Source organism: Mytilus edulis, chromosome 6 (genome assembly GCF_963676685.1).
Source record: "Mytilus edulis chromosome 6, xbMytEdul2.2, whole genome shotgun sequence".
Classification (NCBI taxonomy): domain Eukaryota; kingdom Metazoa; phylum Mollusca; class Bivalvia; order Mytilida; family Mytilidae; genus Mytilus; species Mytilus edulis.
Window position 1 is genome coordinate 92,360,617 of NC_092349.1, and position 15,019 is coordinate 92,375,635.

At 33.4% G+C, this 15,019-nt stretch overlaps 1 protein-coding gene across 1 annotated transcript; it reads right to left on the reverse strand.

Moving 5' to 3' along the window:
- Nucleotides 1-9,186: 9,186 nt before the first annotated feature.
- On the reverse strand, nucleotides 9,187-14,580 carry LOC139526762 (serine/threonine-protein phosphatase 6 regulatory ankyrin repeat subunit B-like). Its single transcript, XM_071321929.1, has one exon. It carries the CDS (start codon nucleotides 14,578-14,580, stop codon nucleotides 9,187-9,189), a length of 5,394 nt encoding a protein of 1,797 aa, XP_071178030.1.
- Nucleotides 14,581-15,019: the final 439 nt, after the last annotated feature.

A 15,019-nucleotide genomic window follows, 5' to 3' on the forward strand; every position in this document is an offset into this window, starting at 1 on the left:
GTCTAATAGTCTCGGGAATAATTTATTGTGTATGTCTGTTTAAGATCCATTTCATAACACCAATGATTTCTATATAGAAATCAATAACCCTGTACTTGAGAAACCCAAAAGTAACCATGAATGAAGAACCAAATGCTATAAAGGTACGAGTTAAAATTGTTCCTCTATCAGCAGATGACGACCAAATCATCTCTTGAAACCTCAGTTAGCAAGTGAGAGATAATCACTCACTCTAGGGAAAGGTTGAGAATTGACAATCTTGTAACAAACTGCAGAACAGGTGATAGGATAGTCATATGCAAACCGTTTGATCCGCCGCTGCCGAGGTCGATGAAAATAGGCAATTATTGGGCTACTATTAGCCATTTTGGCCAAGCATCTACAAGCAGACCAAATATGAAATGTAGTAAGTGTCTAGATGAAGGGCACACAGCAAACAATTGTCCAAACGAATTGAAGTGTAAAAAATGTGGTCAGCTAGGACATAGACAATATGAGTGTGACGAGCATTCTAATGTTGAAGTTGAGGAAGAAGGCAATACATATATGACCAACATGGAGGGTGTCTGCAATCCAGACATTTTCCATGCAAGTGAAAATGATGTACAGACCAATCAACAAACTGAAGATAATGATGAGTCATTGCAGGATAGTGATGTCGATTCCAAATGCACGACAACACCTCTCCTGAATACCAAGGGTAGAAGTAGGTCAGAGAGTGACACGAAACATTCGCATTTGAACCTTGGTACTCAGGAAAGTCCGCTGGAAAAGACAATTCCCAACAGCATAAGGAAAAACATAAAATTAATAAAAGTGTTGACAGAAGTATCTCGAGGTATTTGACAACAAGACCTAGTCATGATCAGAGCGACAATACAAATAGCACACCTAAACAGTCAAAAACAAAGAATATTGAAAAATCGCCAGTAAACCCAACAGAGAATCTGCACGCCGCAACACGAGATGAGGCTGCTAAGAAGCCAAAAAAGAGACGCTAATTTAATATCTGTTATTAAATCAAAATACAAAATATAAGACTAGAACTCTTTTATTTTAAATTATAAAAAAAAAAAAAATGCATTTTGTCAATCATATTTTTCACAAAACAGTATGTATAGCACTGATTTCATTTATTTTTAACTGTATATAATTACATTAGATGTATGTTTCATTATAATACGTTATTCTGATTGGCTAATTGCACATCACATGTTATTCCGTAAGCAGTTCCATGAGACAATACCATTTCATTCAAGATGACACGAGGTCCCACAATAAAGTGCAGAGGTGAATTAAAAAAATTTACTTCATGAAAATCGTGTTTTTATAATCCTAGCTAAAAATGTAACTATAAGTATTGAATGCTTCTTTTTGTAACTTTATAGGGTTGTAAAAGCGTTGACTGTGCGTACATTTTTAGAATGAAGCGCTTCCGCGCTTCATACAAAATGTACTTCGGTCAACGCTTTTACACCCCAATAAATTTACAAAAAGAAGCATTCAATTCTTAAATATTATTCAAGATATGTCTCAAAATGTTTGTTGTTATGTGACACAGCTGATGAAGGTTGTCCACTTAAAATATTCAGACTGATAGATAGTCTAATCAATTCCAATAATGAAGATTATAAATGGTCTGTTCTTCATGAAAGTTTTATCCTGAAAAAGAAAAAGACAAATAAAGATAAAAAGTACATTAATGTATGTGTATTTAATTGTGTAAACGGAAAAAAATCTGATAAAAAATCTCTTGATTCTTATTTGAATAAATGTATGAATGTGGTAGATAAGAGAATATCACATTTTGAAAATAATTTTAAAAGAAGTAAATAATAGAGTACATAATACACCTATTTCAAGAATATGCAATAAACTTCAAATACTGTCAAAGCGGTTTGTGTTTGTACCGGCCGACAAAGCAGCCAACAATGCGGTGGTGGTATGGCGTAAATACTATACATACGTCCTTCAGAATGAAATTTTAAATTCAGCTACATTCAAGTCCATCCGTTCCACAGAGAGTCATATAGTAAACAAGCATATCACAACCACATCAAAGCTTAAGGCTTCATCTCAACATTTGAAGGTCCCTTCTATGTATTGACTACCTAAACTACACAAAAAATCATTTTTGAAATATCGTTACATCTCGGCCTCTAGTAAGTGTTCTACAATTAATCTTTCCGTGCTCTTAACTAGTTCATTAACTACTATTAAAGAGCTTATCATAAACTATTGTAATAAAATATAGGAACATAGTGGTATTAAACATTTTTGGAGTGTAAAACATTCTTTGAATTTTTTAGATAAATTTTGATGGTCCTTTTGATTCTGTTAATAGTTTTGATTTTTCTTCTCTTTACACTACGCTTCCACACTATCTTATCAAACAAAAGTTTTCCTATTTAATTAAATGGTCGTTTGGTAAAGCTGAATGTAGATATATTTGCTGCAACTCATTTAAAGCCTTCTTCTCTAATGAGAAAGGTAAATATGCTAGATATACTTACTGGAGGTGTGATGAGATGATTGAAGCTGTTAATTTTCTCCTTGATAATATTTACGTACGTTTCGGCAACAAAGTTTATCGACAGGTTGTAGGTATCCCCATGGGAACTAATTGTGCCCCTTTAATAGCAGACTTGTTTTTGTACTGTTACGAATCACAGTTTATGACTAAACTCAGTAAAGACCCGTCGAAATTGCATTTAATTGATAAATTCAACAACACGTACCGTAATCTTGATGATATTTTTTCGTTACATAATCAAGAATTTTCTCAATATACTGCTGAAATTTACACCAAGGAAATTACTTTGAATAAATCAAATTTATTCGGTAATAACTGTCCTTTCCTGAATTTAGATATTCCGGTTTTTTAAACTGGAAACTACACACTAAAATTTACGACAAAAAAAGATGATTTTTCGTTCCCTATTGTTAGTTTTCCATTTTTAGATAGTGATGTTCCTTTGGCACCATCTAACGGTGTTTATATTTCACAACTTGTTCGCTATGCACGTGTCTGTTGTGACGTTTTTGATTTTAACGAACGCAACCAATGTATTACTGGTAAATTATAAAACCACGGATATCGTTACCATAAAGTACTTAAAACCTTTACTGAATTTTTCCATAGATATAAAGGTTCGTTTTGAAGTTTGGTTGTACCTGTAGAAAACTTATTTCAAACGGGATAGCACATCCTCATTTTTACGGAAATGTTTTTAACCGTGTCCGGAAATTTAAAAATGATCCATGTAAACTTGTCGCTCCTTTAAATAAACTTATTCTAAAAGGTTACCTATTCAACACTGTAATAAGATCATTGAATATTGTTGTTATTGGTATAAATATTGATTTTGTTATCAGTAGATTGAAAGCTAACTACATATTACTAGTATCTTATACACATATACATATTCATGGATCTACAATCTGTCGATACCTGTAACTTGGCATTGCATAAAGTCATGTTTTTCTCTGGCTGTTTATGACGTCTTTACACTAAATCCATTGGATGTTGGATGTGTACGGATTGATTGTTTAGTCTTAGATGCATGATTTTTTATTAGTTGTTAGTGGCTTTTAACTAGCTGTCAGGTAACTACGAGTACTCTCCGATCTGTTCATTTTGTCATTTTGTGTCGGGATGTATCAGTACCCGGCCACGTACACTTGTATTTGTTGTCCATCTGATGAGTTAAGCCTTTTTCAACTGATTTTTATAGTTCGTTCTTATGTTGTACTGTTATACCACTGTCCCAGGTTAGGGGAGGTTGGGATCCCGCTAACATTTTTAACCCCGTCACATTATTTATGTATGCGCCTGTCCCAAGTCAGGAGCCTGTTTTTCAATGGTTGTCATTTGTTTATGTGTTACATATATGTTTTTCGTTCATTTTTTTACATAAATAAGGCCGTAAGTTTTCTTGTTTGAATTGTTTTACATTGTCTTATCGGGGCCTTTTAAAGCTGACTATGTGGTATGGGCTTTGCTAATTGTTGAAGGCCGTACGGAGACCTATAGTTGTTAATGTTTGTGTCATTTTGGTCTTTTGTGGATAGTTGTCTCATTGGCAATCATACCACGTCTTCTTTTTGATATTATATATACGAATGATAAACAATTTTGATAAAATTTATGAACAAAGGAATCTTCAAATATATATTACAATCGTGTTTTTCATTGCACAAAACACACACTATCCGTTAATGGTACTTTCACAAAAAAGAATTTACCTGTTATCCTTACATAAGCAGCTTTACCCACAATTCACATCACACCACAAATAACACTGCCGAATACATTACAATATAAATCATAAGTGTTGGAAAATATTGTACAAGCAATCTTTAGAAAATATGAAATAATTGCTAGCGATACAATGGTGGTCTTTGCAGATTCCAAGGAGATGCATTGTATGCATCTTTTGTAGATTAAAATATACCCAAGAGTTAGATATAGATATGTTTTTTTCTTTCTCAGAAGTACTTAGAACAGGTGTTGAACAACTATTCCTCATGATCTTTACACACATGCAATGTATGTTAATTTAATATATAGTGGTTTAAAAAGTAAAATCACAAAAATACTGAACTCAGAGGAAAATCAATTCGGAAAGTCCATAATCACATGGCAAAGTCAAATTACAAAACGCATCAAAAACAATGGACAAGAACTGTCATATTCCTGACTTGGTACGGGCATTTTGAATTGTAGAAAATGGTGGATTTAACCTGGTTCTATAACGCTAACCCTCTCACTTTAATAACAGTCTCATCAAATTCCGTTATATTTACATGTTGCGTTAAATAAACAGTCATAAACAATTGAAAGACATTTCTATTTTAAGAGTGGGTTTTTATATATTAATAAGAAAGTGGCCCGCTCAAGATTCATTCATGCCAAATCATGTTTCAATTTTTCTCATAGTTTTGGGTCTTTGTCACAATAAAGTCTATTTGCACACTCTGTAAAACAAGATAAAAGTTTACAAAAGCTCAAAGCTTCATACTATGATTGATGTAAAAACACATACATAACACGCACAAAATCCTAAATAATGCACTTTTTTCCAACGTTAACGCCCACATAAACAGATGCAACAAATTCAAATATAGCAATTTGTTTTTTAACCTTCTTTATAAAGCGTTTGATTTATTTTGTTTAATTTCAACTTGGTATCCGCCTCAATAGGCAGCAGCATTGGAGAACAAAGTTGTGGGGCTAAAAGACGCATTTTTGGCGCAAACGGAGTTCTCCCCCTCAAATAGGATTCAACTTCATCAAAAGTATCTCCCCATCATGCCGCCTATTCTTTTAAATTTGTTTAAATGGCAGCCATTGTAAGGTTTACGCGCTGAAAATTTAATTCTTGAAAATCGATAAATTTATCTACATAGTATCAATACGGTCCGTATATGCCAGTAACACTTTACAAGACAAATATATCTTCTAGCTATATATTGAGCACCATTTAATGTACTTTAATGCATTTTATTAAATACATAGTATTGTCTAATTGGTTGTTAGTGGGAATTTTCGAAAGTTCAAAAATATTAAAAAAACCTTCTAATTAAATATTTCATGGAAGGAAAAACAGACCATTTTCAGAGGTTGAAGACTTATTATCCTAGATAATACACCTTCTCCTTTGTTATGTCTCACTAAAAAAGAAATTTTTCTTTACCCCTTTCGTCTTTTAGTATTGTAAAGTTTTGTTTTTGTATCAACCTACAGCATCTAACTTTACCCTTCTCTATCAAGGGGTTCCACACATTTATATAGTGTAATTTTAATCAATGTATCATAAATAATTATAACAAACAAACTACAAAGGGCAACATTGTGTTACAAGTCAATGTATTATATGTCTTTAGAATAATATGTCAAAAAGCTGTTACGGTTTAACACAGCAATACATAATAATGATTAAGATACCCTTTTACATTTGAGACAGTTAATTGTTTTTATAACAAGTGTAATGGCAATCATAATTTACAGCATACTACAATTTAAGCTATCAAGACGTCCGTAGCTTGTGAAAAAATAAAATCATTAAACTTAGAAGAGGAATTTTCTTAAGCAGACAATGGTGGATTCAACCTGTTTTTATAGCTGGCTTAACCTCTCACTTAATAATTTTGCTTTCCAATAAAGCCTTATGTTGAGAATACGTTTTCTGGTTTTGTCATATTCGATGTAGATCAAAAACTAAATTCAGGCATCGTTACCACAATTTTAATGAAGAAAAAACAACTAACTATCTCGTAATATATTTTCTCTTACTTTTAATCTTCCACAGTCATTTTACTTAAGGTAAAATAGCTTTTGTTTGATTGTATTCATATTTTGTCTTCCCAGACTGATCATTACTAAATGTCCTTCGATGACATATAGTTGCTTACATGTTTTTCATTTGGTCTCTTATTTGAAGGTGTCTCATCATCACTTGGATGATGATGCAATTTTCTCAAAGGTGTATTTAAAATTTAAATATGGTTAAAATGATATGTCATATCTGACTTAAAATCATTTAAGGAAGTTCACCACTAATTAATGGCCCCATTGCTTTCTAATTTTAAATTCCTCAATTCCTCTTTTATCTTAAGTTCAAATAAAGTGACAATCATTACATGTCAAAGCAACACCTTCTGGTGTCCTGTACTGAAAAAGTCAACATACCTTACATGGCATATAAGAAAGAACTGGTTCCCGGAACTTCGGATGTACCAAAACAGGTACTTCCGATCTGACAAAAAAGCAAAATGTACCCTCCTTTTTAAATTTTATGCCAGTTTTTTATTATTCAAATTTATCAGTCAAAAATTGTTCTACAATGATCACCAGTCATGCAGCTTTCATTTGATACCAAAATTAATAAAATATTCTAAATATTTTGAAAGTTATGTCCATGCGTAGGAACTATTTTGTGTTAAATATGTACTACTTTCTGGTATGTGCTTTCTGGCCGGGCCCGAATTAGTGGTGTTACACCTTAAGGAGATCATTTACAAAGAAACCCCACGCCAATGTCGGACACAACACTGATAACAAATGAATAAAAATATGAAAAACATCAAAGCTATCAAAGTTGATTCATTATATATGTGACTACAAATAAAAATAAAACAAAACAAAATGTATTGAGTGACATTGCAGAACTTTGGTGTTATTGATAACATAATTTTTTATACATTTTAGTGTTGTGTCGTTGTTCTCCTCTTATATTTAATGCGTTTCCCTCGGTTTTAGTTTGTTATCCCAATTTTGTGAGGATTTATGAGTTTGAACAACGATATACTATTGTTGCCTTTATCTTTAACTGTCATACAAATGAGAGCTATAGCTAGCTGAAAACAAGGTTTAATCCACTGTTGGTATAAGGAAAAGTCACAAATATGAGAGTTATTTTATAAGGCGTTAGATGTGTTTGAGCCTTTGAGTTTGTAATTTATAAAGGACTTTTCTCTTTGAATTTCCTTCGAGTTCGGGTTTTTTGTTATTTAACTTTTTTTTTTCGAATTAACTATTTTAAACAAACCTTTGGTTAAGATGCTGTTTAAAAGTTATTTATCATATCTTGTTGGTAAAAATTAAAATAAAAAAAAAAAATACTGAACACCGAGGAAAATTCAAAACGGAAAGTCCCTAATTAAATTACAAAATCAAATGATAAAACACATCAAACGAATGGACAACAACTGTCATATTCCTAACTTGGTACAGACAATTTCAAATGTAGAAAAAAGTGGATTCAACCTGGTTTTATAACGTTAAACCTTTCACTTGAATGACAGTAGCATTAAAATTCGTTATATTTACAACGATGCTTGAACAAAACAGACATAATCGGTAAAATAGTCAAAATATGGTTACAGCAATCATCAATGAGTAACAATCTCAAAATAAACAATCATTTGCATAAAAAAGCACAAAAAGTATCTATCAAACAAAAAAACCCACACTCATTGTTTCGCGTGTTTTGCGTCAGAAAATGTAAACGTCACATAGGAAGAAATTTTGTCGTTCAATGTATATTCAAAACAATTATAATTTCACATGAGTAATGGTTATATGCAGGTTTAAAAATCAAAAGTTATGTTAGAATTAATTTCAGAAACATACCGAGACTTAAAATTATCCAGAAGTTCCTTAGAATTTTTAAGAATCCATATATGGTTAGTACCACTACGCAAGTAGAATAATTGTGTCGTTTGTCGTTCAAAGTAATATCAAATTTGTAATAGAACAATAACATAATAACATATTATAGAACGATAACATAATGACGGGGTCTTTAAAAGTACAGAGTCACGTTATGAAACCAAAGAAACACAAAAAGTCACATGTACAAAACACACCAGCAAAAATAAAAATAATACAAACACCTTGACTGGATCTATAAGTACCGAGCCACGTCAAAAATAAGTCTCAAATAAGATTGAATAAGTTAATCTTTATGATAGCTTATTCGAATAAAAAAGTTTAAACAAATAAATGACTATAAATGTGTACAAAGTAGGAAATACATAAAAATAAAAAAAACATTAATAAGAAAGGTGATGCAACGTGAAACAAAAAAAAGGTAGACCGAACATAAAATACCAGGATGAAAAAAATGACAATATGTGCTTATTTTACAGTAATCCAACATCACAATCACAACAGGGAATAGCAAATAGTCAAACGTAAAATCGATTTGATGATATAAATCATTCAACAAATTTATATACATTGTACACTCACGAAAACATGAATGCGTTTAGATCAAACACAGAAAATAATTATAAAAACAGACTTGAAAAACAGAAGATGATTAAAAAAATTAAAAAGAATTCTTCAATTGAACACATACAGATTGATATAGATTTCATTTCTATTTTTGCACCCTGTTATCAAAAAGACCCTTTCTTATGAAATATGTTACCGGTGTCAAAATCATAATGAAATATCCAAATACTACTAAGGTACAATACATGTATTAAAAAGAGAAACCGAGAAGTTAATAAAATAATGCCAAATACAAAAAATGTAAACAGATACCAAAGAGTAAGCACGAGCTAAAAAAAGAAATGATATGTTTTGTGAAAACTAAACAAATATTTTCGTTTTAAACAAAAGACACGTGTCATCTGCAGAATTGTTTTACCACGAGTCATACAAAATTACGACAAACATCAAACGTTAAGTAAAGATGTTTTCCTTCTTGTCATATGCGCTGTTACCATCATTACTATAGATGTATGACCTTTATCTGTAGCAATGTTTAACGGGAAAGTCCCATCAAGTCTACATATCTGTGTATCTGCTCCTTTATCTAACAATAAGCGTACGATATTATCATTTCCTACTTCACATGCATAAAATAATGGGGTTGTTCCATCGTCTTTTGTTATGTCTATGTTAGCATTGTGAGTAAGGAGACACTGGACCACATCCATCCTACCCATGAAAGAGGCAATATGTAATGGAGAACAACCATGTACTTCATCAAAGGCATAATCTATTGACCTTTTTTTTACATAATCTATACCCTTTGATAATTTACTTTGTACAAGTCTATCATATAGGTGCTGTTTTAACTGACGTAGTGTTATTCCTGTGAGAAATTTTAGAGTATCTATCATTCCTTGTTTACTATGGATACAGATACCAGGGTGCGCATGTTTTTCTAACAACATCTGTGTTACGTCTTTGTGTCCTTTTAGAGCACAGAGATATAGAGCAGTACCGCCATCAAATGTTTGGGCATTAATGTCAGGTTTATATTCAAATAATAGCAGAACAATATCTATGTGGGCATTGGCACATGCCATGATCAGCGGCGAATAGCCATCAAGTGTACACAGATTTACATTAGCGCCCTTTTGTAACAACATCCGTACTATATCAGTATGGCCTTTCTGACTTGCATTTAACAGAGAACTACCGTACCGATTATCACAAAGATCAACATGAGGATTGTTCTCTAACAATAATCTTACTATATCAGTATGTCCATTAATACTTGCAGCCTTCAAAGGACTACTGCCATTATTGTCGCAAAGATTAATATCAGGACCCTTTCTTAACAGCATCCTTACTAAAACAATATTTCCACTTTCACTTGCCTTTATCAAAGGACTATAACCATTTTTGTCACGTTGATTAACATTCGATCCCTTATCTAACAGCTTTCGTACTATATCTGTATGTCCTTTCTCAATTGCCTTCATGAGAGGACTAGAGCCATCGTTATGACAAAGATCAACATTTGGATCTTTCTCTAACAACATCCTTACTATTTCATGTTGTCCATGCTTACTTGCTTTGTATAGAGGACTGCAACCCTTATTGTTACATAGATTAACGTCAGGATCCTGATCTAACAGCATCCTTACTATCTCAATATACCCATGTTTACTTGCCGAGTACAGTGGACTACAATTATCTTCATTACATAGATCAATATTTGGACTTGCATCTAACAGTATCTTAACTACAGCAGTATGACCACTCTGACTTGCTATAAACAGAGGACTACAACCCTGATTGTCACATTGATCAACATCAGGATTCCTCCCTAACAGCATGCTGACTATATCAGGATGACCGTTTGCACATGCCTTGTACAAAGGACTGCATCTGTTCTTGTTACATAGATCATAACTTGGACTTCTCTCTAAATGCAGGCCAACTGTATCTATATGTCCACTCTTACTTGGTGCGCACAGAGAACTATGATGATTTGTATTACATTGATCAGCTTTAGGATTCTTATCTAACAGCAATTGTACTATATGAGTATACCCAAACTGACTTGCCTCGAACAGTGGACTATTGCCCTCATTGTCGCACAGATCAACATTTGGATTCCTTCCTAATAGTATCTCTACAATATTTGAATGTCCATTCTGACTTGCCAGTTTCAAAGGACTACAGCCATGATAGTCACATAGATCAACGTTCGGATTTTTTTCAAGCAGAATCCTTACAATATCGGTATATCCATTGGCACTTGCCTTATGCAGAGGAGAACAGCCACATTTCTCACATACATCAAGGCTAGCATTTCCCTCTAATAGCATTTTTACTATCTCTGTATGTCCATTATTACTTGCCGTATGGAGAGGGCTGCAGCAAATGTTTTCACAACAATCATCCTCATCCCGTGCCAAATCCCACCTAAGCTCCAGACTTGGCATAAACAGAGAACTATGTTTGTTTTTGGCACATAGATCAACATTAGGATGTTCAACTAGCAGTATTCTGACTATATCAGTATGTCCTTTCTGAATTGCCATGAACAAAGAATTACATCCATATTGGTCACATAGATTGATATCAGCATTATTTTCTAACAGCAATTTAACTATATCCGTATGTCCATTCCGGCTTGCCATGTACAGAGAACTACAGCCGTATCTGTAATGATCATCATAAATACGGTGACGAGATAACAACCAACCACGGATGCCTTTTAATCTGTTATTGTTACGAAAATTAACATTTGAATTCTTCTCTAAAAGCTTAATTACTATATTAGTGTGTCCATTCTGACTAGCTGCAAACAGAGGACTACATCCATTATTGTCGCATATATCTACTTTGATACCAAACTCTAACAGCATCCTTACTACATCAAGATGTCCATTCTGACTTGCTGCGTATAGGGGACAGCAACCATCACTGGTCCATGTTTTAACTTTCGGATCCTTCGCTAACAGCATCCTTACTATATCAGTATGTCCATTCATACTTGCTGCGTACAAAGGACAACAGCCATCAATGTTACATATATCAATATCGGGAACCCTCTCCAGCAGCATATCTACTATTTTAGTATATCCCTCCTGACTTGCCACGTATAGAGGACTGCAGCCATCACTGCAACATAAATCAACGTTTGGATTTTTCTCTAACAGCATCTGTACTATATCAGTATGTCCTTCCGTACTTGCCGCGTACAGGGAACAACATCCATCTATGTTACATGCATCAATATTAGGATCCTTCTTCAACAGCATACATACTATTTCAGTATATCCTTTCTGACTTGCGACGTACAGAGGACTGCAACCATCACTGTTACATAAATCAACTTTAGGATTCTTCTGCAACAGCATCCTTACTATATCAACATTTCCTATCTGACTTGCCGCGAACAGAGGACTACAGCCATCGCTGTTACATAAATTTACTTTGGAATCCTTCTTTAACAGCATCTCTACTATATCAGTATGTCCTGCCGTACTTGCCGCGAACAGAGGACAACAGCCTTCACCGTTACATACATCAATATCGGGATCATTTTGTAACAGCAACCTTACTATCTCAGTATTCCCCTTTTGACTTGCCGTATACAGAGAACTATTACCATATATATTACATAAATTAATGTTTGGACTATTCTGCAACAGCATCCTTGCGATTTTAGTATGACCATTCTGACTTGCAGCGTATAGAGGACTGCAGCCATTTTTTGTACATAAATTAACATTGGGACTTTTCGCTATAGCTAGCAGCATCTCTACTATAGTAGTATGCCCTTCTTGACTTGCAATGTACAGAGGGCTAAGGCCATCGGAGTTACATAAATCAACATCAGGATTCCTCTCCAGCAGCATCAACACTATATTAGTATGACCTCTCTGAATTGCTGTGAACAGAGGACTACAACCGTTATTGTTACAAAGATTAACGCTAGGATTCTTATCTAACAGAATCTGAACTATATCAGTAAAGCCACCCTGACAAGCCATGTTCAGAGAACTCCAGTTATCTCTGTTAGAGAGATCAATATCAGGTGTCATCTCTAACAACAACCTGACAATGTTAGTGTTTCCATGGTGACTTGCTAGTATAAGAGGACTGCTGCCATTTTTTTCACAAATATTAATATTAGGCTTACTATCTAACAGCATCCTAACTATTTCAGTGTGCCCATTTCGACATGCCATTATAAGTGGACAACACCCGTCATTGTTACAAAGATTAATATCCGGATTCCTGTCTAACAACATCACAACTATGTCAGTGTGTCCATTATGACATGCTTGTAACAGAGGACTACTGCCATTGTTTTTACATAGATCAACATTAGGATTTCTACCTAATAGCGACTTTACTATCTCGGTATGTCCATTTTGACTAGCTTTGTACAGAGGACTACATCCATCATTGTCACATAGATCAACGTTAGAATTCTTCAGTAATAACTCTATTACAATATCATTATACCCTTCCTGACATGCCATGTGCAGTCCAGTGGTTCCATCATCTCTGCACAGATCCACATTAACATCATTATGTAACATCCACGTTACTATATCGGTATAACCATGATAACAAGCCCTTATCAGTGGAGAAGTACCTGCCTCACTGTCGTCTGATGGAAAAACAGTTACTTTGATATTAGCTAATTCTTTTTGTGTTGACTTATTTAGTTTGTTTAAGTACGCCAGTATCCGCTTTCTAAATTTTGTGTTTTTCATATTATTATTATTAAACACAACTATCACTTTGCCTTCTGACCAGTCCTTTACCAATCTATCTAGATACAATTTCAACTTATCATTTGGTATTGTAATAGTTAATTCTTCATTGTTCTTTTTATTGATGTGTATTATATTCCAAACAAAACGTTCACAAATTAAATCGCTATCACCATGTGTTATTAAACAATCTTTCATTTTTTTTCCAAAGTAATTAGCAAAAATGTCAAAGAGTTTATCATGTAACGAACTATAAATACCATTCTGTTTACGTATAAATGAACCATCTAGAGTGTCAAGGGCCTTTTTAATTTTTTCCTTGGACGTTTTTCCGTTTAACTTACAGCTGGTACATGTGTCTTCTAAAATTGTTTCTTGTTCTTTTGTTAATTTACCTTGAAACCAGTCTTCTCTAAGATGATTATTAAACAGAACACACAAGGCTAGACTGCAAACTTGACGATTTCCGTCTTTCCCTTGTTTACACAGTTGATTTAATTCCTTTTCATAGACCAGGAATGGATTTTTGAAAAAAATGTTGACCTCTTCATTTTTTTTGTTATGGCATAAAGAACACCAGAGTGGAAAGCATACATTATACTGTGATGATTTGTCAATATATTTCATACCTGTATCAATATATTTTTCAGCTATATTTTTCTTTTCTATTGATGTTAGACATAAATCATTTGAAACTAAGTTACATTCACTTTTTTTAAAATGTGTTAACACAGAAAACTTTTCATCTTTAAAGACTTGTAACCTAACAGATACAATAATCTTACAAAATTTGTCTGCAACAATTTTTTCAATCAAACCTGACAGAAGTTCCCAGTTTTCAATTTGTTGTTGTTTCGCAGTGAAATTGCCACACATATCATCTACCACGAAGACCATTCGTTTACCAGGTTGGTAATACTTTTTTATTTCTTCTGGGTATTGCACTGGTATGATATCATATTCTTTTTTCTGTAAATTAATCGCTGCATGTCTAGCAACAAACGATTTCCCAACACCCGGAGAACCAGTCAAAGTAACACAGTTGTTTTTATTTAGATACTCAATAACAAAATCACTAGCTCTTGTTGATACAAACATACTGTCTTTTATTATCCACTTGTCGATGTCAATTCTATTCTGATCTAGAAAATAAAAAAAATATAAAAATGTAAAAACTGGGTAGATAAAAGTCTAAAAGGATTCTACGTAACTCGGTGTAATGCCTGTCATTGGTGCTGTCAGTATAGAAATGTGTTGTGAACTACCAAAAACTAGAAATATACTGTGAACAACAAAACTGAGATATGTATTGCTACTACGAAAAATAAGTTCATGTCCTAGAAAAAATACGCAAACGCTTAAAATTGGTATAGGTCACTTTTCCTGTAACTGAAGATGTAACTGAAGAAGGTTATGCTTAATGTTTATAATATTCCGTGAAGTTTTGCAAAAGTTCTTGATGTTTTATAGGTTGATCAAATACTGAATCTAAATAAAAACGACTCCAACACTGTGACTGTTTATCAGTTTCAAACAG